We start from the raw sequence: 22,558 nt of genomic DNA, 5'->3' as shown, positions 1-22,558 counted from the left end.
ACTTGATATTCCGAGGGGAAGCGGTACGGTACGGCACTGGCTAGGTAGGTAAGTACAGAGGGTCGTGACGTGGGACAGCCTTGGGAGACCCCTGAAGATGGGAAAGGCGACGATGGACCCATCAACTGCGGTCGCCGGAGTGTCCTTGAGACTGGAGATGTGAGGTGTGCCAGGGTTGGCAGTACGTACCGGAAGCTACATCCTCCGCGTACCGGAACTTGAAGCAGAGCCCCCCCTGCCTGAGAGATTCCTCTGTCAACCCTTGGAATCGCCCCGTCACACTGCCAAATAGCAACCCTGTCCACCTAGGAGGCCTTCTTCTTTGTACTGCTACATGCGACGCAAGTTCCTTTTATTGACGTCTTCGTAGATCAATTTGTTTCTCACGCACACGCCTCGTTCGGGTCTTTGGTTCACCCCATGTTTCCGTACCAAAACGGTACTCTGCTCTGTAACCTCCGCCTTTTGGATATCAAGAGCAGACAAAGCTGCAACTCTAGGTTATTATCGAGGGCGGTGATACATGGCGGACCATTTTCTTCGAGGAGATATTCTTCCCCGTATCTCGCAGTGAGAAAAGGCGGGAGGCGTATCGCTCGCCTCAATCATTGTCTCTGCTCCCCTCAATGATAATGATCCTCCCGAAATCCAGGCCCCCCAAGACATGGATGCAACATGTCTTTGAATATCAAAGCCTGGAATTGTCTACACAGTCCAGGACTGTATTGTACAGTACATCCATACACACATCGACCATACTCTACGGCAGGTACATTTCAGTTGAGTAACTCAATGAACGAATGCATCAATGTGCCGTCTCTCTTGTCTCCCTGATCCTTACACTCTGAGGCAGGCTGGCGCTATTTGGCGCTGCATGGCGCTGGGCCGCTGGCGTGCCTCTGTCTCTGTTTCTGTCTCTGCCATTTTATGGAGTTGGACTTGTTTTTTCCTTCTCACCTTTTGTTTTAGACCTCCCCGCGGCTGTGCTTGCTTGCTTGCTTGATGTGCTGTGCTGTGCTGTGCTGTCCGTCATGTACACACACACCCTCCTCGTCTTTTTTGGGCCTGGTCGACTGGGCTTGGGCTTGAGCTGGCTGGCTGGTGATGGGGTGGTGGGCTCACCCTCCCCCCCTGGTTCCCTCCCCTGGACTGGCTTCAGTTGCTGGGCCCTAGAGGCTTGAGGTTAGAGAGAGCTAGGCCCTACCAATGTACCGGCCGATGTATCGTACATGGCTTCCACCTCTGGGACACTCTCTACCCCAGCAGCTTCCTCTCAACTTGTCTGTCAACTGGAGAGAGCCGATCCATCGCGGACGGGGCCCGAATGCAGGTGCAGTGGTTCCTTGACTATATCTACGTTGGTAGCCCCCAACCCTCTCGCTGGGTCTTGCAAGAGCTTGCTACTCGACAACGACAACCTTAAAGGGTCAATCTACCACGACAGTGTTTCTTTTAAAGACCATTGTCTGTCCTTTCCAAGACGACAAGACAGTATATCAACTGGTCTTTGAATCCTTCGACCTATAGTGCCCCTCTCACCATCCACCGAGCACTAACATTACCCTCATCTCCAGCTTCATCTTCACCACGAACACTTTGAGACAACTCTTCTCAAACACATCTTGGTGAACTGGGCATTCTTGATTAGACCCTGGCAACACTCCTTCTTCTCGAAACACAGAGAAGTTCATCAACAGCACACGAGTTCCGGGAAATCAACCTGAAGAAGATTGTTTGCCGCGTCTAAACCCACATCCACCAGAAACATCTCAGACCCTCGAGACTTCGACTCACCTCAAGCCTCACTCCGTTTTCTGGAATGCGAAGTGCAGGTAAGTTTCTCCGGGTTACATCCACTCATTCTTTGTCTCGACATTGAGAAAAGTCCCCGCTTCTGCCACTCTTGCCCTTGACTTGGAGCTCTGAACCTGACATTGTGGGTTGCGATTATAGATAAAGGTGATTGCAAACCGAGCTTGAGTTACAACTACTTCAAGCCCGTCCTCACCTTGACCAACACAACTCCCATCTTCACCTTACCGACATTCAAAACCCTGTCTTCCGCCCTTCTTCCACAGACATCATGACAGCCTTGACAGAACCATCATTCGCAATGTTCCCTCACCACTCCGACGCCGAGGAATTTGCCCGATATACGGACTCAAACGTCATCTTCACTTCGGGGCCCATGGACGTGAGCATCCCTGCCGATGCCTTTGGCTTCCAACAGCAGAGCGGCAGTCAAGATGTATTTGCTTCGTCCATGGGATTTGTCGAGCCCTCATTATACGCCGAGGCTCCCAACTACGTGCTCAACAGCCGCGCATCACCCAGCATGTACACAGATGAATCTTCTGACATGAGACTCCCTTCATCAAGCCTTTCCACAGCCTCGGCAGCGTCAACAACGTCTTCGGCAATTGGATCTCCCCAATCAAACCATGGCCAAATGGGTGCAATGCCCGAGTGGGCTACCCAAGGCCTCGGGCTCCAGCCTGCAATTGTGGGCAGTGACTACATCGGATCCGATTTTGCGTCGTTTCCTAGCTCCGGAATGGAAGAGCTCAGCTTTGATTTCCCGGCAGCAAAGGCTTTTGTTGGTAAGTTCAGAGCTATTTCTTACTCGCTTCGAGTTCGGCGATCCCTTTCCCCCTGCCTCGCAAGGGTATTGGTAGAAAGATAGACCCAGTCTGAGGCCTCTTCCCCACCACCAGATGCTTAGTGCCTCTGAACCCCTGCTCGGTTCGTTGCTTTGAATATGACAAAACGATGTGTCGGATTGCGCCTGTTTCTACCAGGTCGTCGGCTCTCTTGGCTCATTGAGTTCAGCTTGAGCCGAGTTGAAGATGGCCGATCATCATCTTGTCCTTCTCTCTGCTTCCTCTTAGAGTTTATCCCTCGCAACCACGTCCCACTTCCCATCACACGTTCATGTCTGCCTTTCTCTTTTAAACAACGATTTAACCCGTGGGCTCTTTCGTTGTCAACTGAGACATTACACACGACGTTAACCCAATCGGCGCTCAATGTCACCTCTCCGCTGTCAAACGATTGGGGATCTTGCTTGCTTTTTATCGGCAGTGGCCAGCTGGAAACCCATCTTGGGCCTAGCTCAGCTGACTTGACGTTGCAATCTCTATCATCCGCGTCCATCCCCAACTCCACCACTCTCCGTTCCGTTCCTGAGCAGCCAGCACTGAACTGCCTGTTCTGTCTCTGTACTGTTAACCGTAGTAGATCGCTAACCAGGTTTCTCTATCATGACAGACCCATCTCTGATTCATCCAGAACTTACTCGCCCTCCCATGGGGATCCCTCCCTATGACAGTCACTTCCAGCAAACCAATGCCAATCCCAATCACACATATCCCACTTCTCCTTCTGCCTCTTCCTCTTCGCCTCAACCTCACATGATGAGGACCAATAGCTCTTCACCTTTTCTCCAAACCACAAACTTTCAATCCACTTTTCCCAGCAGCCCTTACGGTGCACCAATGGATAATCACAGTCAAACTCAGAACCATAACCATATCCGTGCCCCAAGCGTCACCCAGTTCGTTCCACCTACACCAGGCGAGTATAGCAGCGACGAGTCCAAGGAGAAGCAAAGATGCACCTATCCCGACTGCGGCAAGACCTTCAAGGACCTCAAGGCTCACATGCTCACTCACCAGACTGAGCGGCCTGAGAAGTGCCCCATTCAGACCTGCGAGTACCACACAAAGGGCTTTGCTCGCAAGTATGACAAGAACCGTCACACCCTCACACATTACAAAGGCACAATGGTCTGCGGCTTCTGCCCAGGCTCCGGCTCGGCTGCGGAGAAGTCCTTCAATCGTGCCGACGTCTTCAAGCGCCACTTGACTGCAGTTCATGGTGTTGAGCAGACTCCACCAAACAGCAGAAAGAAGTCTTCTGCAGGTGCCAACTCGAACAAGAAGCTGACTGGCTATGCTTCTGATGCTACTGGCAAGTGTAGCACTTGCTCACAGACCTTCTCCAATGCACAGGACTTCTACGAGCATCTTGACGACTGTGTGTTGCGCATTGTTCAGCAAGAAGACCCTGCCGAGGCCATCAACGCCAAGCGCCTTGCTGAGGTTGAGAACGATAAGGATGTGCACCAGACTCTAGAGAAGAACAACCTACCCACTACCACAGACACGGCCATGGCAAACCACGGCGATGAAGATGCCGACAGTGGTGACGATGATGATGATAGCTCTCCTCGAAGCAACTCCTCCCCCGCCACAAGAAAGAAGGGCAATCCAGTCAATGGTGTCCAGAAGTCTCGCGGTGTCACTCACTCCCGCGGTGGTGTTCCCTTGGGAACCAAGACTCGCAGCCGCAAGAACCGCCGCGACTACCCATCGTCGTGGGGCTTTGATAAGGGCCAGATGACCATGAAGAAGCGTGTTATGGCCGTCTTTGATGGTCCTCGTCGTCTTGCCAAGGATGACATGATGCTCTCCACCGATCATGAGGTCCGTATCAAGCTATCTGATGGCAAGTCTTATGTCACCGACCTCGACGTTCAAACTCTTAAGCGAGCCGCTGGCTTCCACGGCGCCACTGATGAAGAGAAGGGTCCTTGGATCTCCGATGACCCTACCGCTGAGCAGCTCAAGGAGATGCAGCAAATGCTCACCACCACCACCACTTTATAACGACTCGATGTCATCGACCACACACACCAACGATCACCAACTACAACCCCTCAAAGTATACGAACAGAAACACACCGAAAAAAAGCATAATAGGCGCGGCGTAAGCGGGACTGTATTAGAAAAAGGGAACACCCGGGTATTTCGGATACTATTTTATGGCTGGGTTTAGGCTTGGATTTGGGAAACAGGACACATCCGCTTATGAAGAGGCATAGGTCGAGAGTTTCGAAGCAAAGGAAAGGAACGGAAAGGGAACTGATTTGCGCCATGGAGTTGACATATCGATACCCATGTTTTTACTGTTGTTTTATCTGGGATTTGGACTGGTACCTCACCCATTGATGGCTTAATGACAATAATGGACTATCTTGACAGCAATACTTATTTGAGGACTCTGTCCTAATCTGCATATTGTTCAAGCACTGTTTGCTTGTGGTGATTGGTGTTTTTCCTTGAGTGTCTGCTGAAGTTAGTGTACAATATATTTGGACTGGAATCGGCTTGCGCATATGTTTCAGGATATGGGAGTTTTTGACGGCGTTAGTAGCTGAAAAAAGGATGTACATATAATATGAGCACTAAGATGATAATACCCCGATCTGACATGTTACTAGACTTGTGATGATCCATAACTAACTACCTTGGACATCATTTGCGTTTCTTGCTGCACCGCATCAAGCACGAACATGTCCACGTCCAGGCCTTGCTTAATAGATCGCATCTTACTCGGCATGGTAGCTTATCTTAGAGTGTAGAATAGCTTGGTGCCTCTGGTTACAGTTGGTTGCCTAGTAAGAACGTGGAAAAAAGGTTGATAAGGTGATCAACAACCTAGGATCAGCAAGCCCTAAAATAATCTAAAGTTATCTAAACTTAATCTAATAAGATTTCTATTGCAGACTATAATCAAGACGCATGACCTTCTATTGCATGTCTTGATAGGTAGAAACGAAAACCCAAACACTCTACCAAGATGCTAAAGGCCAAAGGGCCAGTTGAGATAATACGAGTACATCATTACGATACAGCCACGAACTTTATGCAGTCGTCCCCCCCCAACGGCAAAGCAATTAGATGATGGAAACTGGCCAACCTTGAGGACCATAGGGGCGCGTGAGAATGAATTCATTGAGAAACAGTACTTCTGCATTCCGTCCCGGTAGGCTTAGAGGTGATATGAATGCCCGAGGGGAATATTCAAGATGAGAGAGATGCTCTGATACGGTAGAACCACTTCATCATCGAAACACGAAATGTCATGTGAGCATTAAGAAAGTTTATGGGGGAGCAATGAGCGTCCAGTGTCCTTCGAGTAAAATTCTGGCGGGCCGAATACGTGAGGAGAGATGAATGTTGAAAGGATATATACATACGGTCAGCTAGCTTTTTGATCTTGGCAGCTTTCATTCTTGTCATTTTTCTCCTGAATAAAGAGCAACATGGGTATCATACACGCCAAAAATCGAGAGTCTGGGGCATTGGACCCAGGTCCGAATCAAGACGACGCTCGCCCAACCGTAGCTCACGACGAGGTCTTTGGCGATATCACAGAAGATGGACCCAACTACCGCGATGTACGTGCTTCCCACAGGTCCTCTGCAGTACCAAATAGTTACTGACGCCAACAGGTTGGTTGGCTAGGCACTTCTGCACTCATGATGAAGACCCAAATCGGACTCGGCATCCTCTCGATCCCATCGGCGTTCCACACTCTGGGACTCGTCCCCGGCCTCATATGTCTGCTCGTCATTGGAGGCATCACCACTTGGTCTGACTATATTATTGGGATATTCAAGCTTAACCACCGCGAGGTATACGGTATTGACGATGCAGGCGGTATCTTGTTTGGACGCTTCGGACGAGAGTTGCTTGGGATCAGCTTTTCTTTGTGTAAGTGAAGTGAAGTGAAGTGATGACGGACGCTCCGAGTTGAGCTCACTGCTGACCATGACTGTCTGTACAACCTAGTTACCATTTTTACTTCTGCATCGGGAATATTGGGCATCTCCATCAGTTTCAATGCTTTGTCGACGCATGGGACATGCACAGCTACTTTTGTCGCAGTGGCCGCAATAATCGTCTTTCTATGTGCTAGCATCCGCACCCTGAGTCGCATAAGTTGGCTTGCATGGGTGGGAGTAATCTCTCTCCTGGCAGGCGGTACGTTGAATATCTACCACTCACAGTTGGTTGTCATTGTCGTTGTCATTCATACTGACGGAAGAATCAGTCTATGTCGTTACCATAGCCGTCAGCATCCAAGACCGGCCCTCAGCAGCTCCAAAGATAAATCTCCAACACGAATGGAAGTCCGACTATCAGCTGTATGGAAAGCCGAGCTTCAAGGAAGCAATGTCGGCTCTCTCGACAATGGTCTTTGCCTATGCTGGCACACCCCTGTTTTTCCCTATTGCTGCAGAGATGCGCGACCCTCGCCATTATACCAAAGCGATGCTGCTCTGCCAGTCCGTTGCGACAGCGACATATATCATTGTGGGAGTTATCATCTACTACTACTGTGGCTCCTATGTTGCCTCGCCCGCTCTGGGTTCGGCTGGCAAGACTATTAAGCAAGTTGCTTACGGCCTCGCTTTGCCGGGTCTGATTGTTGGTGCAACCATCAATGCTCATGTAAGTACTTACCTGCTGGATATGATTAGAATTCAGCAGCCTTGAAACAAGATGAGTACTGATACAAAATCTCTATACCTAGGTCACCGGAAAATACGTCTTCGTTCGAGTCCTTCGAGGCTCAAGGCATCTCACAGCCAACACCCTCACTCACTGGGCTACATGGCTAGGCCTGACCTTTTCTGCAGCTTTGTTAGCCTACATCATAGCGAGTGCAATTCCTGTCTTTGGAAGTCTCGTGTCTCTTGTAGGAGCTCTCCTAGGTACTCTGCAAACGTTTCAGCCATATGGTTGCTTCTGGTTGTACGATAACTGGAGCGCAGGAAAGCAGGAGAGACCCCTAAAGTGGGTTCTTATGGTTGTATGGAGTAGTTTTGTGATTCTCTCTGGAACATTTCTGATGATTGCTGGAACATATGGATCTGTTGTCGGCGTTGTTGACTCTTACAAGGCGTCAGGAGGATCGGCAGCCTTTTCGTGTGCTGACAATTCCAACTCTGTCTGAAAGCAGCATCTATAACGACCGCGATCGACAACTGAAGTGAAGCTTGGATGCGACAGTTGGGGGGTTCGGCTAAAGCGCCGTGCCCCGGGTACATATCTGGGGGTGTCAGGGATACACGACCGCGAGTATGGCTGACGATGGAGACAAGTGGTGGGGGTATAGTTAATAGCGATTGTGGGATGGTATTCCCAAGTCTAAGGTGATTTGCCAGAGTTGCCTGCCTCCCCCGTTGCATTCATTAGTCGGTTGATTGACTAAAGAGAAACAACCAACCAACCAACAAACAAACAAAAATGGCGAGCTGCCGATTCTAGAAATTGACTGATTACCTGAGACTCGTAATCCATTTAATTCCTTACAATTAATGATCAGCTAGTGCAGCATCCCGGCCTACCACTTGCTTGTACAACAGCAATCCCCGCTCAATGGCAGCCGACCTCATCTGTTTGACGATAACACTCACTGGCTGGAGATCTATGGCCGATACCTTGGCTTAGCTGTCATACATACATAGATATGGTATCTGTTAATATGGATAGCTACCCCGTGCTTTCAGTAGCAACCCATGAAGTCGCAGGCAGAGAGTAGCAAGGATTGGGCCACTCCATGCCATGCCGCGGCTAATGCTACATAACCATTGGTGAGCGTGTCGGCTCATTGCGTGGGCTCTCTTCTTCTGAGGTCATGAACAATGCATCTCCTAAACAAATGTGTAGAGAGCTGCTCAAGTTCATTGACTTGGAATTTCGTACCATGTCTCTCTCCTTTCATACAGCATGTCAGCTGCTAATCAACCACGAGAAGAAGGCTCACGGTTCAGACTACGCCAGCGGCTGAATGGACTCATTCAGAGGCGAGGTCATAATTCTCCAACTGGCCGTGTTGCTGTCGTAGAGAGGTAAGGTTTTCTTCAGCTACTGCTATGAACCTCTAGTGGCTACCTAGTCGACTGACCTCCATATTTGATACACCTAGTCCAGGCGAACCTACCACCCAAGCCCTCCCAACAGAAAATACGGCGGGAGTCACTCTGAGGAGCGAGACAGTCATCCCCCTTGACCAACCCAGCAGGTCTCTTGAAACCGCTACGGTCATTATAGACCGTTTGCCATCCGATGATGCCTCTCCCCCCGCCGCTGTCTCTGGCACAGCAGCCAACGGACGCTTGACTACCTCTCCTCCAACTTCTACTCATGAGGCGGCACCAGCTCCTGAAACTGACACAGACACAGACACTGACGTGGCCGCGGTTGCGCCTGCGGATCATTGGAGTAAGGCCTACCGAGAAGCAGTAGAGAGCATGGGCGAAGAAGTGGATGTTACTATCCTCAAGGGGGAGAGCATCGCCCAGCTATTCAAAGAGCTCGAGACAGTTGATAAGGACGCGACAGACGAGTCCACTTTCCTGCGAGGAGTCCGATACCTCAACTCAATACAGGCCCCGCTGGACCGAATCAAGATGGTTTTGGACATATCGGCGCCTCTCACAGCGCTTGAGCCCACAACCTCTGCCGTATTTGGGGTTATGAGAGGTGTTACAGCGGTTAGTATTGCTGCAGAGATTCAACCAGGACGCGCGTCAAGGCTGATAGTATTATACGCAGCTCGCCATAAGTGTTGCTACTGCAGATTTCGAGTTTGCCAAAAAGATCGTGGAAATGCTGAGGCAGATTTCGTATATTAGCGATTGCGATATCATCGGCCAGAGGGAAGACAGAGTTGATATTCACAAAGTACGGCTTCCTTTATTTCCAGTACAAAAACTCAGCCAAGAATGTATTCTGACCACATGCAGGCACTCGTGTCGGTCTATCGGAAACTCATCGAGTTCTATGCAGCTGCTTATCAGTTTCTGTCCAAGAGAAGGGCTAAGTTGGTATTGGCCGTTGTATCAGACACTGGTACTCTACCGACTCTGGTCCAGGACATTTCGAAAGAAGTCGAAAACCTCCGCAAGGTTGTTGAGAAAGCCACTCTCGATATCGCCCAGGACATCAAGACTATGATGTGTGATGAGAAAGGTATGCCTACGCTACGCCTTTGTTGACTGCCAGTCGCCCTCTCGCAACTTCAAGTGCCCTCACAATACTGACCCAAATAGTCTCACAATGGCTGGGCCGTGACAAGCAGAGTCAGCAGAGCCGCCATCATGGCGATTTCAATCACCTTCGAGATGACGCAGCTTGCAACTTCGTGCTAGAACAGCCCGAGTTCAAAACTTGGTACCGAGCACCCGACTATCAACAGCTGGTTATTATTGGAGATATGGGAAGTGGCAAGAGTGTGATAATGAGCTTTCTTATTCAGGAGCTACGTCGGAGAGCCGAGCACCAGCTCGAAAAGCCCATGGTTCTATACCACTATTGCCAGAATGATGAAACCGGGCATGTGTTGTGTATCTTCTCTTCCTTGATTCTGTCACTTCTTCAACAGCGTGTTGGGCTGAAGAGAGCCTTCTTCGACTGGTATAAGCAAGATCTGCTCAGTGGAAATTTCGAACCCGCGACAAATGCCCACATGTTGATTGAAATTTTCGAACAAACTGTCCTAAGGCTCAATCGACCTCTTTTCCTGATAGTTGACGGTCTAGACGAGTGCGACGCAGGCTCCCTCCACATGCTTCTTCAGTCACTACGCAGCTTGTCTCAGAAGATCTCGGGGCTAAAAGTTGTGCTGTCTTCTCGACCCTGGGGGGGAATACTGGATCAACTAGAGGGATCTCTGAGGGTCGATATTTGTGCTGATCCAGGCAGAGATAAAGTCATCGCTGAAAAGACCGTCAAAACAAGATTAGGATACCTTGACGCACGTCTCCAAGAGCTCATTATCGAGAGGCTGTCTAGTCTTGCAAGAGGAAGTGCCATATGGACCAAGATGACTGTCGAAGCCATTGCTGCGAAGAAGATCATGGCACGTGGCCGCATGAACAAGTTTCTGGAAGAGATGCCACAACCACGGGACCTGTCAAAACTATACACCGATCTGTTCATCCGATGCGCGGGCAAGGAGCCAGAGGCCCAAATTATGGCAGCTACAGCCTTGGAAGTTCTGGGTGCGGCCAGAAGACGGTTGAGCATCCTAGAACTTGCTTGGGCTGTCGCAACGGGGACAGTTGATGGAGATATTACCACTGTCGCAGGGGTTGCTGAACTGGTCGACTATCAAGGCGTTATGGCCCTCATCCAACCATTTGTTGCTGGCGTCGATTTCGATGATGTCAAGAGACGGCAGGTTATTGTTGCTCACCAATCGGTCAAAGAATTTATATTGAGCGACCTCGGTGCAACCCGGCCTGGACATAACAATTCGGAAAACCCTACAAGGTTGGAGAATGTCATCTTGAACATATGTATTCGATACCTGCTTCTCGACGAGATCGACGAGGCTTCCATTCTTTCCGATGAGCAGACGGCTATGGAGGAACTACCACAAGACGCGGATATCTTTAGTGATGTCACTGCATCCCCCAGCTTCACTATGGATTGCTCGTGGGAGAACTGGGAGGATGGCATGATTCGCTACGACCCAGCTGACCGAGGATTCGGCGAGTTCTTCGTCTATGCCTCTTGCAACTGGATACATCATTTCACCTTTGTTACCAAAGAGCCTCTCCCTGATCTTAGTAGCATTGAAAGGCTGTGCCAGCCCAACTCGACTCGATTACTGAATTGGACCAGCCAAAATAGTCGGCCGGACTGCGTAGTCCAGGCAAGATTTGAGTTTGACGGCAGCTTGTACGACCCCTTGAGCATCACGTCGCTCTACGGATCGGAAGTGGTGCTGCTCAAGATGCTTGAAACATCTGACTTGGAGTCTCCCAAATTCTTACCCAACACAGCTATGATCGCTGTTGAGCAGGTCCTACAATGGGCCGACTTACGCAGACTTGGAATGCTGTTTCATGGACGCGGAACTGGTTGCCATCTTCAGAATATTGGCTTCTTTCGTCGTATCATCGAATGGTGGCGCTCTCCAAGCATAAATAACAGCCAGGACTGGGATGCTGCATTTGACGTTATCAACGATATCTCTGACATCTTAATCCGGGAAAGATGGGGTAACGAGCTCCTATGCCTGGCCGCCAGTCACGGCTGTATGCCCATCATTAAACGCTTGATGAATAACGCACAGCAGAATGTTGACCTCAAAGAGGAACTGCTACGTGCGCCTCAGCGCCAACCTCGAAGCTTGGCTCATCCAGGTCACCAGTCCGTTGGAGAGGCCGCATTGGCTGGCCATGTTGATGTTGTCAGGTTCTTGTTAGAGCAAGATGGTATTCAAGGGCATCTTCGTCACCGCAACTCAAAAGGTGAAAACGTCCTACACTTGGCATCTGAGCAGTGTAAGCCTGCTATTTTTCGAGTTCTGGCACCTCGCTTTTGTGAAGGCTTATCACAGAGAGATTGCCAGGGCAGAACTGCGTTGATGCGAGTGGTTGAGAGCTCATCCACTTTACAAAATCACATCGAGTCTGCTCAAGTACTCCTGTCACTGAGCGCAGTCGACCAGAGAATGTTGTCGAAGGATCAACAAGACCTGTTGCACATGGCGGAGCAAATGCATGACCAGGCGATACACAATCTATTGTCCAAATTCTGTGAGCCTCACCCAATTGGCACTACTTAAAATAACTCAAGGGCCACCTACGCGACTTGTTAATGGATTCCGGCCGCTTTGAGATGATTCTTGTCATTGGTGATGAACATAGGCGCTTGATGTTTTTCATGATAAGAATAATACATATAAAGAGTCCTTGAATTATGATGAATATGTTTTTGGCCAAAGAAGTTCGCTATGAATCCACCTCTTAACAAAATGAAATAGTCCAGATAGCTTGACTAAGAACTTTTAGTTCGAAGCTTCAATACTCGGCCCTTTCTCATCAATCTTTGCAACTCGATCGTAGCTTACGCGCAAGTTTTGCGCTCCGCTCAGGACCCGGGTCAGCATCGCTTCGTGCCGCTCTCCCACGAGACGCTTAAGTGCTCCAACTAAAAAGCCTGCGATAATATCGACAGACCAATCATCAGGGATGAGACTAAGAACATCGTCAATCTCGAACCAGCCGCCGAACCGCTCCAGGAGTGCTCCAGTCTGCTCCACACGATCGCTGACGTTTTCAAGAGCGAGCAACTCATGGAGGACGACGTTGAACAGGCCACGCTGTTCCTCAAATGATGGTCTCTGGGAAGGAGCAGCGCCTGTTGTGCTCGCACCGCCTCGAAGGCAGTATGAGACTGCGGTGTCATAGTCGCCCAGGTTGTGGACCAAAAGGCGGAGGGCATCGTCGTGTTTGCATTCTCTGCCAGCAAGTATGATGGTCTCGGGCACCAAAAGATCATCTGGCAGTTCAGAAACCCGATCTCTTATTGCTGCAGCATCATAATCATTTGCTTCGCTCAAGAGTTGAAGTAGCCTCAAACGGCTGTGCCAGACCTCGTTGTCGTCCGGGGCGTTGTCCCGAAGGAAGTGACTGTATGCAGGCTTAGGAGGCTCCAAAGCGCGGTATGCCTCATATGTCGCTCTGACCAAAGCTCGGCTCTCCTCAGATGATTCTAGATCATGAACCACCACGTCAAGGTAGTACGCCATCAGGTCGTTGATATACGTGGTATGACCCTTGCCAAAAACCAAATGTTCGAGGTAATACTTAACTGCATCAGGTGCCTCCTCTCGTAAGATTGCAACGGCTTCCGCTGGCTCAAATTTGGGTGCGCGTCCCTTGTCTTCGGTAAAAACTTGGACACCAAGCTTTGGGTTGCGATTTGCAAGCCACACACCATATTCTTGGACAAGAGCCTGGCTGCTGACCTTGGTCAGATACTCACGAACTCGCTGTTCTCCCTCTCGGAGTTCCTGCCCTACGTCCTGCTCGCCTTCGATTATCCGCCTCCAAGTGGCCAGAACATCTCCTGACAGTTTCCGGCTCTGGTACAGGCGACTTAGCACGAAGAGTCGATGGTATGTTTCGAGTAAATCAACTGCACGGTCAAAGCAGTCGACACCCTTATCTACAATCTCGTATAGCTCAGATCTCACAACGCCCCCCTTGCCCAACCCCTTGGGTGAATGTTGATCAATCTCGAGAAGGACGAGCAGCAGCGCCGCATCAACTGTGTGAAACACTTCTCTCTCGTCGGCCACACTGCCGAACCCTTTCTTCTTGCGCCATGTTCCAAGAAATCTCCGAAGAAAGTGCATCGTCCTCGGCTCCAGTGTCCCAATACTGTCCTTAGATGTCATCTGGAACTCCCTGCTTCTGAGGTAAGCATCGGCGGTTCTTCTGACGCCGCCATATATCCAGATCCCACGTGAGCCTTCTATTATCTCGTTTCGAACGCTAGGAATCAGGGAAAGGACCACTCTGGGGTCAAGACCACTCTCGATTAGCACTTCTTCAAGAGCTTTTACGTCTTTTTCCGTAAACTGCTTATCTTCAGGAGACTTCAGCAAGTTCGTCAAAAGCAAGATGCCAGCTTTCTGCCGTAAATATCCATAAGTCATAAATTCCAACTCGCTTTGGGGTTCTCGGCCCCTGACGGAGTTGATAGTGGTGAATATTGCCTGCCTGTCCAGCTCGGCGGGGCTAAAAACATCTCCAACGCAAGCTGCTTCCAAGGCGGCATCAAGTTGTATAAGTAAAGGATTGCGAATAGCCCACCAGATGCGGCTACCACTCCAGACTGCCAATCTTGCCTCAGCCTTGGCAAGTTGTCGAGCAAATTCCTCGCCCTCTGCATTGCGATTTGCCTCCCACTCTTCTGGTAACGATTCTTCGTCTTGTGAGTCAATGTTTCTGTCAAAAAGTTCCTTCTCTTTTGAGAGATGTTCTATTGACAGTGCTGTCCTCGAGTCTGGTGTCTTGGCTGAAGATGAAGGATCCGGGGTGCCAGGCGATATTGAAACAGAGAAAGGAGTGTATCGCCTTTGCGATAATTTCTGAACAATCTCATCGAATCGCGTTTCTTCGCTGCCAGCAAGCGAACGAATGCCGTAGACCCCATCAGCCTCTCTGGCCGTCAACCAGAACTTCTGTGGGTTTGGGTCCGAACCCGCATCAAATCTTTGAATCTCTAGTCCATATTCCAAGCCTTCCTTTTCTCTCGTCATCGAGGCCAGAACATAACCGTCTTCTTCCTGCATTGAAGATGGCTGTGACGAGTTAGCATTCAAAGGCGGGCTATCTACGACGACCTCCTTGGGGTATCTGGTAAACTCAAGAGTAGGCCTCGTGGGATCGCCATCCAGATTCACAAACATGCCGATTCCTGGCTCCAGGGGGTCAGTTCCAGTAACAATCAAAAGTTCGTCAGGAGTCGGAGAAGTGATGTGAGCCTTTAGAAAGACGGACCCAGGCCTTGGTCGAGGGTCAGTAGACTGAGAAGGTGTGCCGGATGGTGACGGGGCAGCTGGAAGAGGTTTATCGAGTGAAGGAGGATTTGGTGTTGAAAGCTCTCTCCATTGATGGCCTGGGGCTTATCGACGGTTGCGGCGAGGTGTTGCGGCCAAGGAAATCTTCACCCTCGTTACTACGATGATCTTGTCGACGGATACTATCCAATATTGAGCCGCCCAAGCTCGTGCTCCGACTATGGCTTGGGACTTCGCTAGACGTGCGGTTTCCGGTAGAAGAGGAGCTTCGGAGCAGCCCACTTGCTGTGTCCGCTCCAATCCTTTGAGCATGTCCAATTTCACTGGGCGAGGTTGTTTCTTCCAAGGATGAAATGCTCATCAAGGGGATCTTGAGCTGTTGTTCCACGTCAATAAGCGCATACGACTTAGAGTCCGCGACACAAGCGATTGAGTCCCTACGGACTGAGAGGATGCTTCCAGAGAAGTCGATTTTCTATATTGTGTGAGTGGTGGGCAATCACTCCATGCGCTGATACGTACCTTAAAAGCGCGCGCGTCCTCGCCTACACGCACAACCTGAATCTTTCGCATAAGAGAGAGGAGAATAGTGACACCTCCACCCCTCTCTGCACTTCCATCGTCAAGCAAGGGCTCATTCAAATCAATACCACCTATCCAACTACAGTTCTTGACTAGAGTTGTTCCAAAAACGGGGCTAAGTTCGGGAAGCGAATAGAAAGTGACGGTCCAATTGCAAAGGATACACGCTTTGCCGACACGAGGTAGTAGGAGGATTTGCTGAACGCCGGGTCGCGAGTTCGGAGTGCCTAAAGTTTCGACATATTGAGGACATAGTCGAGATGCGAGGATATAAACGGGTTGCCCCGACCGATCGTTTGGGTCCGGTGGAATTTGTACGAAGTGAAGCAGCTCGGAGGCAGATGTGCCAACGTACAGATTCGCATCTGCATGCGCAAAGGTCAACTGTGAGCGCAAACACTCAGTATCAATGCCGAAACTACTTACCCAGATAATCTACGCAGTTGATCTTGATATCATCTTTGGAGCCGTCTGCAGATAGTGGCACCTCATCCAATAAAGTCCTGAGAACATAAGGGCCAACCTCGCGACTGGTACTGGTTAGCCCTGGGCTTGTAATTGAAGGCCCATCGCCTGAGCCATCTGATGTCATAGCGGCGTTGTTATCAACAGCATCATTTGAGCGAACAGCGCATGTCGTGTTGTGCCTCTGCGGATTAGAAAACGTTGTATCCAGGCACCCGAGGCTGGCTGGCTGGCGTATGTTGACATCAGTCAAGTGGATCTACGTACCTGAAGCTCTGGAAGCTGACGGGACCTAGGTAGGTAGGTAGGTAGGTACTCCGTACCTTGAGTGGATAGTCGCCGGGCTTAATTAGTGTCTGTGTTCACTGACCTGCAAGGCTGCGGGGGATCAGTCCATGGAACTGCCCCTGCAACCACGTCGTTATCAGCCTGACAGCTCTTGTGGCCAATAAGCTTGTTATGACACGCGCAACCTGGCCCCAAGTTATCGAGAAGGGAGATGAAACACATTCCTTCCTATTCATCAGCACAACCTCATGGCCCCCATTTAACCACGACAGCAACGACCTCCTACGACCATTGAACGACAGCATCAACTGCAAAACACTCGCTTTAACACATCCGCGGCGTTTGAGGCTGCCATATCCACTCCTTTGCGCCGCCCCTGATCGCCAGCTCAATACAACGCCATGACTGACGCAGCCGTCGAGGCTGCTCTGGCGAGCACAACCGAAGCCCCTACACCTGCGCCCGCCTTTGAAGGAGAGAACAAGTTTCAGCATGCGATATCAGCATGGAGAAGTACGGTTTCCAGCGAACACCAGTTGTAGCAGTTACTGACATATTGCCTGGATAGCCATCGATCTCACAACCCTTGTCTCGACTCTCGACAATACAGCTTCAGACATTGTCGCATACCAGCGGGACTCAACTGTCCAACGTAAAGAACTCGCCCAAAAGACCAAAGAATTCCGCAAGCTCGATGATGCGGCCAAGCTTACAGAAATCAAGGGACTATTGAAATGTACCAACAAGATCCTATCATATACTGATACGGACTAACATCATCGCAGCCTATCAGACCTTTATCGACCTCCTTACGAACCACTCCAAGTCTGTAAACTCGGCATTTCTTCAAACATATGCATCTTTCTCTGATGCTCCAGATCCGTATCCACTTCTTGAGGCCTCAGTTGATTCTATGCTCTTGTCCGAAGATACCTTACCAAAGATTACCGAAGAAAACCAGCACCTCCAAGAGAACGTCTCGAAACTTTCAAGTCAACTGGAAGAGACCGAATCAAAGCTCCAGAATGAACGAAAGGTTCGAAGAGAGCTGGAGGACAACCTAGAGAAACGTGTTAAGGAAGTTGAGACATCGTGGAACGCTGTGCTAGAGGAGAAGACAGATAACTGGGAGGCCAAGGAGAAGGCATTGGAAGATAAGCTGGAGAAGCAAGAGCGTCTTCTGACCGAGATGCGCGCAAGTTACGAGGTTAATCAGCGCCTGGGCAAGAATGGCGACGACCAAGAGGTTCATCGCAACAATGTTTCGAGCGCTGAGCTTGAGATGCTCCATGCAGATTTGGATCGCACAAGCTCTCGCCTAGCCGAGGTTGAGGCACGAAACGAACAAATGCGACTGGAGCTGGCACAAGCCAAGTCATCAGCCCAACAGCAACCTGAGACAAGTCTTGAGGACGATCCTGGATATATGCGTGTGAGGTCAGAGAACCAGTCCATGATCCGCAAGCTGGATGCCGCTCGTGTGGAGAAGGAGGGTCTCAAACGAGAACTAGATGGCAAGTTGCGATCTACTGAAAGAGAGGTGAACACTCTCAAGGAGGAGAGGGATACCTTGAAGAGCAAGGTTCAAAAATGGAGTGACTACGAGGACATCAAGCAGGAGCTTGAGGTTCTCAAAAGTATTGAGTTCTCCACAGGTGATGATGACGAAGTAAGAGAGCACCTTGAGGCAAAGGATGCAGAGGGTAATTCTCTGGAGAAGCTTCTCTTGGCGCGAAACAAGAAGTTGGGCGATGAGTTGACGGTGCTACGTGTTTCGCATAACGATTTGCAAAGTCGATTGGAGGATCTTGAAGAGGAACTCTCAAAAACTACCGCCGAATTGGAGAGAGCCCAGAAGCTCAACCAGAAACTGGAGAGTGATTTGGAGACAATCCAAGAAGAGGGTGCCAACGCATTCCCATCTGGTGCATCTGTAGCTGGAACATATGTCACCCGGGCAATGGGCCGCAAGAGTGGCAGAATCTCACCAACATCGTCAATCATTAGTGGTATGGATCCTCGCATGGGAGGAGGCGAGCCTGGCGAACGAGTCTATGGAGGAGGCTCGGGCATGTTGCCCATGGTCACGGCTCAGCGAGACCGTTACAAGAAGAAGAATGCGGAACTTGAGGAAGAACTGTCAGATACGCACCGAACAGTCTCGCAGCTACGCCAGGAAGTCGCAGCGCTTCAGAAGGATAACCTGAATCTCTACGAGAAGACAAGATATGTTTCAACATACAACCGAGGAGGAGGTGCAGCGACATCTTCGGCGTACGGGGCGAATCCAAACCCATCAACAGTGTCGATTGGCGAAACGGGCAATCCTGGCATCGCTATGGACCGATACCGCCAGGCATACGAGTCCAATATTTCTCCATTTGCAGCTTTCCGTGGGCGAGAGTCTGCTCGAGCCTACAAACGGATGAGTTTACCAGAACGCGCAGTCTACTCATTGACGCGCACAGTACTTGCTTCGCGAACCAGCCGAAACTTGTTTGCTGCATACTGCGTAGCACTCCATTTGCTGGTATTTGTAACATTGTATTGGCTCAGTTCATCAGGTGTCCAGCGGGTAACCCATCTTGAGTCCGCCGCGGCAGCGGCAGCTGGAGTTGCCGGGGGCTCACTTGGCAGTCCAATGGACGGAGCGCCTAAAGATCCTGCCAAGTAGAGGCCGATGCGCCGTCTTGTTTTGTAAGTGTTTTTCTCAAAAGCCGGAAAGGGAATGTGTCAATGAATCTCCGCGGGAGATGGTACTGTATCAACATCAGGATAGACCTGCGTTAAGACCGGGTCGGTAGTGGAGTCATTGAATTCTGTATCTGAGATCTCGTGCTATGTACTGTACATATCAGGGAAGCAAGCGATATCTCGTGCGTTTGAAGCGAGATCCATGCCATACCATGCCAAGAGGGATGGTATTATTGTGTTGGGTGGTGAGAACCTTGAATTAGACCATAACATGATCCACCTAAGCAACACCCTCAAGAAAAAATCAAGTAAACATGTGACAGGCTTGTTCTAGACAGCCTCTGAGGTCCGCTAAAACATGCAAGTCATGATGTCGATACTAGAAGCTTGGCTATATTCGTCTTGATGTGCGAAAATAGCCCGTCCCAATAAGAGGGGTGCGGGGCCAGTTGCTATTTTCTGCAGCCGCTGGCCGCTTATCGCGGCCCGTAGACATGCATGATCCGCGGTCCAATCAGAGACTCGGAGGCTGGCGGCAAGCTACACATGGCCCTGTATGTAATTTACTACGGTCAAGGGACTTTGTTTCTCGTTTCTTGGGAGGACTTGGATGTTTCGATGCTGGGATGAGGTTGGTTCGTCAGTGGCGCCGAGAGAACTTGAGATCTATTGAAGGGATCCTTGGGTTGGCTTGGGGATGGAGAGGGTAATGTTGAGAGGCTGGAGTGTGACTTGAACTCAAGAGTTTTCGTAGCAATGCGGTCATACAGGAAAGTGAAGGGAATGTAGTACAACGGCTCTCATCAATGCTGGCTGGGTACCGCTGTATGACATGTACAGACTACCTAGTACCTAAAATTGCATGTAAATAGGCGGTCTATCTGGAGAACAGGGTCAGATATTTGTCTGTGTATTATTTCAATGACAGACTCGACTGCACGAGCCCAGATCGCACATGGCAAAGTGCATAAAAAAACGCGGAATTGTTATTGTCGTGGCATTTCCTCGTGCTCATCTCCATTTCTAAACGCCCATGCATCCATGGATCCATATGCCGACGCCCGAGCCAGGCGCTTAAACTAATCCCTCCCGCCAATCACAACCCCAGCAACTCTCTTGAACAATCAGATGGTTGGCTCTCGTTGCTCAATCTTGTTCCCGGATCACATATGAGCCAGACGTGCATGTCCATCTCAGACATTACAAAAACGCTGGTGTTTATTTTTGTGTCCAGATCTTGGCAGATAATCCAATCATGGATGGCCAGTTGCTCAGACCTACCGCCCGGACTCTAATGTACTGTAGGTACTGTACGCTTAGGCGCGTGTAACAGGGTCTTGGCCTGAGGGGAAGGCTGGTATATTAAGAGATGGGTTCGTCGCCTCACGGTGTTGAGAAAGAAAGAGGCAGGAAAAGAATCTCTCTGCATTTGTCTGTCTGTCTGTCTGTATACACTCAAAGACGCTGAGCGTTCTTTTTTCCTTTTTGTCTCTTTTTTCCTTTATCTGTTATTTCCTTATTTCCTAGGGTCAACAAGTTCTCTGTCTCAAGTCTCGTTACGGTCGATTATCTATAAACATTGGATTTCTGTTGTTTCTTGGGTTCAATTTCTCTTAACGGCATACGTCTTGACGACTCGAAACAATACCGACACGCTTATACCCTCGATATCATACACAAACACATACACACAAACCACTCTCTATACTCGACCAACTTTAAGATGCAATTATCAACACTTGTCGCTTCTGTCCTCGCGGTGACTGCCTCTGCAGCACCAACCTATCCTACTGCTACTGTCACAAATGCTGGATCCGCCATTGACACATTAGGGTCATTGTCTGGTTACTTCAATTTGGTAGCGGATAAGGTCAAGGCGGTCAAGTCCTTTGGAACGGCTCCTGTCTGTGATCTCTCACAAGCCAAGATGCCTCTCGGTATGTCACCACTATCCAGTGCTTGTTCTCTTTTGGCTAACCAGTGTTTCAGATGGTCAGCTACCTTCCCCAGCCAAGGGTCTGAAGCTGGTTCATGTCGCTATCGGCCGGGGTACACAAAACTATACATGCGATACCAGCAAACCTTCGTCAGCCCCCGTTGCTACTGGTGCTGTAGCCACTCTCTTCAACGGCAGCTGCGTCGCCGCGATGTACCCAGATCTGATCGAACGCATCCCTGGAATGGCCGTTCACTTCCCTCTATCAGACGCAAACAAGCTTGGCCCTGCATCTCTCGCTGAGTCTGGTCACCATTATTTCACCGCCGATGGTACGCCCTTCTTCGACCTCCGCACTCCCAACCAAGACATTGGCGAGGCTCCATGTGCAAAGAACAGCAGCGCTCCTGCTCCATCTCTCTCTGCCAAGGGACAGCTTGGTGAGAATGCTGTACCATGGCTCAGACTCACCACCATTCAAGGTGCTACCCACAAGATGAAGGAAGTCTACCGAACTACAACAGCCGGCGGCAGCGCCCCTGCAACTTGCCAGGGTATGGATGCTGAATTCGAGGTTGAATATGCCACATTGTGAGTGCTTCTTTACAAGATCGAGTAGATATAGAGCACGATGACTAACATTGCATCAGATATTGGTTCTGGGCTGGCGATATTGAAGAAGATGACGCGTAAAGTGAAAGAAAGGGAGCAACTGGATTTTCATGGGTTGGTATTATTTTGAATTTGATGGTATTCTTCTCTTATACACGTAGATAGTATTGCTTTGGACGTAATATCCCGGATGTTAGCGACATGGAGGTCAATAATTCAACTTGTGACTTGAGCTTCGATTCTTCTCAGTGAACTCGTACGGTCGGGGTTTTTACCGGAGCGGAAGACTTTTAATCTTATAAAATCATATCATTGTAACGACGTGATGCACTTCGTAAGCATACGCATTTGGTCCCTCTAATGTTGTAACGCAGCTTCATGATCTCCGGCATTCTCCGGGCTCCAGGCTACCGTCCGTATTCTGATGGATCTCCCCATGGGAATGCCCACAGGGCTAATCCCTGAACTTAAGTTGAATCGAAGCGGCAAAACGGATATCAGTGTAGCTTTCTGTTAAGGTACCTTAGTGATGGTGATTTGCATCATCTCATAGCTTCTAAAGAGAGTTAAAAATACGCCTCTCCGTCCTAAGCGAGCAACGGTTACCTGTAATTCAGAAGAACAGACTTTGCGCTGTTCGAATGTCGCTACAAAACTCTAGGCACGAAGAAACTCAATCAATCCAAAGAGGCAACATACTTATTAACGGCAGCAACCCAATATAACTTGAATAGAAACTTTCACCATAACTCAATCCTACCTATACAGCGTCCGTACAAATATTTGCAGGCGGCTGCACTTCCAATT

At 49.8% G+C, this 22,558-nt stretch overlaps 7 protein-coding genes across 7 annotated transcripts; 5 read left to right on the top strand and 2 right to left on the bottom strand.

Annotated features, from left to right (window-relative positions):
* Positions 1-431: 431 nt before the first annotated feature.
* Positions 432-5,367, top strand: FVEG_07376 (hypothetical protein). The gene is made up of 3 exons (XM_018896013.1): positions 432-1,832; positions 1,954-2,600; positions 3,268-5,367. The coding sequence occupies exons 2-3, from the start codon at positions 2,084-2,086 to the stop codon at positions 4,665-4,667; spliced, it is 1,917 nt and encodes a 638-aa protein (XP_018753387.1). The 5' UTR covers positions 432-1,832; positions 1,954-2,083; the 3' UTR covers positions 4,668-5,367.
* A 739-nt stretch (positions 5,368-6,106) lies between these two features.
* On the top strand, positions 6,107-7,803 carry FVEG_07377 (hypothetical protein; the record flags this gene model as incomplete). Its single annotated transcript, XM_018896014.1, has 5 exons — positions 6,107-6,241; positions 6,296-6,557; positions 6,636-6,827; positions 6,898-7,298; positions 7,381-7,803. 5 exons carry the CDS (start codon positions 6,107-6,109, stop codon positions 7,801-7,803), a joined length of 1,413 nt encoding a protein of 470 aa, XP_018753388.1.
* Positions 7,804-8,579: 776 nt separating this feature from the next.
* FVEG_16082 (hypothetical protein) lies at positions 8,580-12,429 on the top strand (the record flags this gene model as incomplete). The annotated part of the gene is made up of 5 exons (XM_018905323.1): positions 8,580-8,701; positions 8,779-9,346; positions 9,408-9,536; positions 9,599-9,824; positions 9,905-12,429. 5 exons carry the CDS (start codon positions 8,580-8,582, stop codon positions 12,427-12,429), a joined length of 3,570 nt encoding a protein of 1,189 aa, XP_018753389.1.
* A 222-nt stretch (positions 12,430-12,651) lies between these two features.
* Positions 12,652-15,063, bottom strand: FVEG_16083 (hypothetical protein; the record flags this gene model as incomplete). Its single annotated transcript, XM_018905324.1, has 1 exon — positions 12,652-15,063. One exon carries the CDS (start codon positions 15,061-15,063, stop codon positions 12,652-12,654), a length of 2,412 nt encoding a protein of 803 aa, XP_018753390.1.
* Positions 15,064-15,223: 160 nt separating this feature from the next.
* Positions 15,224-16,348, bottom strand: FVEG_16084 (hypothetical protein; the record flags this gene model as incomplete). Its single annotated transcript, XM_018905325.1, has 3 exons — positions 15,224-15,649; positions 15,697-16,121; positions 16,183-16,348. 3 exons carry the CDS (start codon positions 16,346-16,348, stop codon positions 15,224-15,226), a joined length of 1,017 nt encoding a protein of 338 aa, XP_018753391.1.
* Positions 16,349-16,615: 267 nt separating this feature from the next.
* FVEG_07381 (homeobox protein cut-like) lies at positions 16,616-19,594 on the top strand. Its single transcript, XM_018896015.1, has 3 exons — positions 16,616-17,022; positions 17,078-17,245; positions 17,295-19,594. The coding sequence occupies exons 1-3, from the start codon at positions 16,911-16,913 to the stop codon at positions 19,181-19,183; spliced, it is 2,169 nt and encodes a 722-aa protein (XP_018753392.1). The 5' UTR covers positions 16,616-16,910; the 3' UTR covers positions 19,184-19,594.
* A 773-nt stretch (positions 19,595-20,367) lies between these two features.
* On the top strand, positions 20,368-21,985 carry FVEG_07382 (hypothetical protein). Its single transcript, XM_018896016.1, has 3 exons — positions 20,368-21,140; positions 21,193-21,730; positions 21,790-21,985. Exons 1-3 carry the CDS (start codon positions 20,927-20,929, stop codon positions 21,830-21,832), a joined length of 795 nt encoding a protein of 264 aa, XP_018753393.1. The 5' UTR covers positions 20,368-20,926; the 3' UTR covers positions 21,833-21,985.
* Positions 21,986-22,558: the final 573 nt, after the last annotated feature.

The sequence above is a fragment of the Fusarium verticillioides genome, chromosome 8 (genome assembly GCF_000149555.1).
Source record: "Fusarium verticillioides 7600 chromosome 8, whole genome shotgun sequence".
In the NCBI taxonomy this organism is placed as follows: Eukaryota; Fungi; Ascomycota; class Sordariomycetes; order Hypocreales; family Nectriaceae; genus Fusarium; species Fusarium verticillioides.
Note: the sequence above shows the minus strand (reverse complement) of the source record. Positions and strands in the feature narration are given on the sequence as shown.